The sequence below is a fragment of the Morone saxatilis genome, unplaced genomic scaffold (genome assembly GCF_004916995.1).
Source record: "Morone saxatilis isolate NCDOM2014 unplaced genomic scaffold, NCSU_SB_2.0 Contig22, whole genome shotgun sequence".
NCBI lineage: Eukaryota > Metazoa > Chordata > Actinopteri > Moronidae > Morone > Morone saxatilis.
In genome coordinates this window covers 9,590,971-9,593,423 of record NW_023339785.1, presented here as the reverse complement: position 1 = coordinate 9,593,423, position 2,453 = coordinate 9,590,971, and the positions used below count along the sequence as shown (strand labels likewise).

Sequence of the window (2,453 nt, the reverse complement as noted above, 5' to 3'; positions counted from 1 at the left end):
ATGACCGGCTTGTTTAGTTCAATCCAGTTTTACTTTGATCTGGGTTTAAGACACTGGGAGATAGTCCTGTCTTTAAGTCATACAGATGGTATTATCATTAGTTTGTCGACTCTACGCAGGCACCTGAGGACTTTGCGGTTGTTCAGAAGGAAAGCCCATTCAGATCTGCTAGACATAGCAATGTTTCTCCAGGATGGAGGTTCTCGCGGGAGTTCGAAGTATCTCAGTAATTCTGAAAAAATTACTCCGAAAAACAGGAAAAAAATTAGTCAGAAAAACCGAAGTTCAAATGAATGCAATACGCTTCCGTAGTGTTTTGTGTATTGTATTATGTGGAATCATTGTGAAATGTAGACACCTTCGCATGTGGAAACAAGCTCTGTGAGAACATATCTATTGCACAAATAAAAGCCAAGTATGCCAGGCTTTGACTGAAACATCGTGTGAAACGAACATGACTGTGACTCTCATTTTATGAAATATTAACTGTTTTTAATGTTTAAATTAAAATAATACATCATTAATTGAAAACGTCTGTTACGTATTTATGACGACAAGTGCCCGCCGCCAAAAAAAAAAAACGGAAGAAGAAGAAGAGTGGCGTCAGAAGAACGCGCTCTGTGATTGGTCCAACTACTTCCTGATTCCCGTTGTCACACAGATGATACATACACGTGAAGGTCAGCAACAGAGCCAGAAGGCTTTCATATTTAGAGAAAATACTGCTTTACGACCCCGTTTTAGTTCAACATGGAGGGCCAGGGGGCGACAGCCAACCCTCAGCTTCAGCAGTTCATCGAAATTGAATCTCAGAAACAAAGATTTCAGCAGCTGGTTCATCAAATGACGGAGGTCTGCTGGGTAAGAGCCGTCTAAAGCTAGCAGTGGAGCTAGCTCTGCAGTTTGCCTTTTAAACATAACGCACGGTTAGTTTGCCTTACATTGAGAAAAAGGAGTTGCAGCTACGTGTTTGATTTGCTGTGATCAAATAATGCTGGGCGAATGTAAACATTAGGCCACACGTTATCCCTGTGTGTGACCCTTATGCCACTCCGTTGTTCGGTCACATTAAGTTTGTGGGTTGTTTTTTACTTGTTATTCAGCCACATGATGTATCTCCAAGTGTCTCCGGGATACTAGAGGTGTTTACTCTCAGATTGTTTGCAGAACTAACGTTTAAATATAATATTTCGCTGAAACTGTGATGACCATTAGCCCGGCCTGTTTTAACGGACACATTATCATATAGTGGATTAAAGTAGACTTCTGTGAGATCATTAAAGTACCAATGAGGACGCAGCCTGCTGCTGTAGAACATGTCAAATAAAACAACTTCAACCAGCAGTACTTGCTGTAAAGCTTGTTTGTGTCGCTTTCAACAGATGAGCTCTTGTAATACCTTGCATTAAGTCCTCTAAATGACTGTGTCTTGTCTCCAGGAGAAATGTATGGATAAACCCGGACCCAAGCTGGATTCAAGGACAGAAATGTGCTTTGTTAACTGTGTGGAGCGATTCATTGACACCAGCCAGTTCATCCTCAACAGACTGGAACAGACTCAGAAGAGCAAGGGCTCATTCTCTGAGACCATGTTGGACTAAAAACATGTCATTGGAAGGATTGACGAGACACATGCCCACCGCCTCCTGCTCTGTGAGGAGGCCGCTTGGTCCTGACGACTGACCGCCGGCTGCACAACTGTACCTTCAAATGGAAAAAGAAACAACTTTTGATAAAAGTGCCTCGGATTAACACCATGGATGGACATGCAGAATCTAGGGTTTTATTTGTCCTCCGCTTTAGGTCAGTTGTTAGCAGAGACCTTATGTTAGTTTTGTCTGTCAAATGGTGGAATTCAGTTCACTAGTCAAACTATGAAATTGAGTTTTGAATGTGTCAGTATCCATCATTATAACAATTGGGTTGAGTGTGTGAGACGGCAAGAAACATGGATGCATCTGGGACATTGAGCTTGCCAGATGTTTCTGACAGCTACAAGGATTCCACCGTACTCTGCTGTAATTTAAGAGAACTAACCATGTCTTGACCGAAGATGAGTGAGTTACCGGACTGTACGTATGCAATAAACAAAATGCCAAATAATTCTGTCCATCTTTTGGAAATAAAATTAATAATAATAACTCAAGTCATGTTGTAGTCATGTTTTAATGAGCGTTATCAAACAAACAAAATGTAACAGTTCTATCAGATATATGTTACAGCTTGGCACGTTGGGAATTAATTTACAGAGGGAAAGAACATTCTTTGGTGCAGTTTGTATAGAATACTGAGGTATTACAGTAATTTGTCAGAGGAATTCATAAACATGATTGAAATGCATTCAGGACAAATCACTGCCTTTACACGGGTCATAAAATTATACATTTGTACAGTACACTGATCAGCCATAACACTACGAGCACTGACAGATAAAGTGAATAACACTGATTATC

At 40.6% G+C, this 2,453-nt stretch overlaps 1 protein-coding gene across 1 annotated transcript; it reads left to right on the top strand.

Moving 5' to 3' along the window:
• The first annotated feature begins 634 nt into the window (after positions 1 to 634).
• Positions 635 to 2,143, top strand: timm8a (translocase of inner mitochondrial membrane 8 homolog A (yeast)). The gene is made up of 2 exons (XM_035669824.1): positions 635 to 861; positions 1,440 to 2,143. Exons 1-2 carry the CDS (start codon positions 751 to 753, stop codon positions 1,599 to 1,601), a joined length of 273 nt encoding a protein of 90 aa, XP_035525717.1. The 5' UTR covers positions 635 to 750; the 3' UTR covers positions 1,602 to 2,143.
• Positions 2,144 to 2,453: the final 310 nt, after the last annotated feature.

Excerpts from the sequence above, each read along its gene's own strand:
- timm8a (XM_035669824.1), top strand. The coding sequence starts at position 751 with ATGGAGGGCCAGGGGGCGACAGCCAACCCTCAGCTTCAGCAGTTCATC. Across the intron at positions 862-1,439 it reads AAATGACGGAGGTCTGCTGG|GAGAAATGTATGGATAAACC; the intron begins GTAAGAGCCGTC and ends TCTTGTCTCCAG.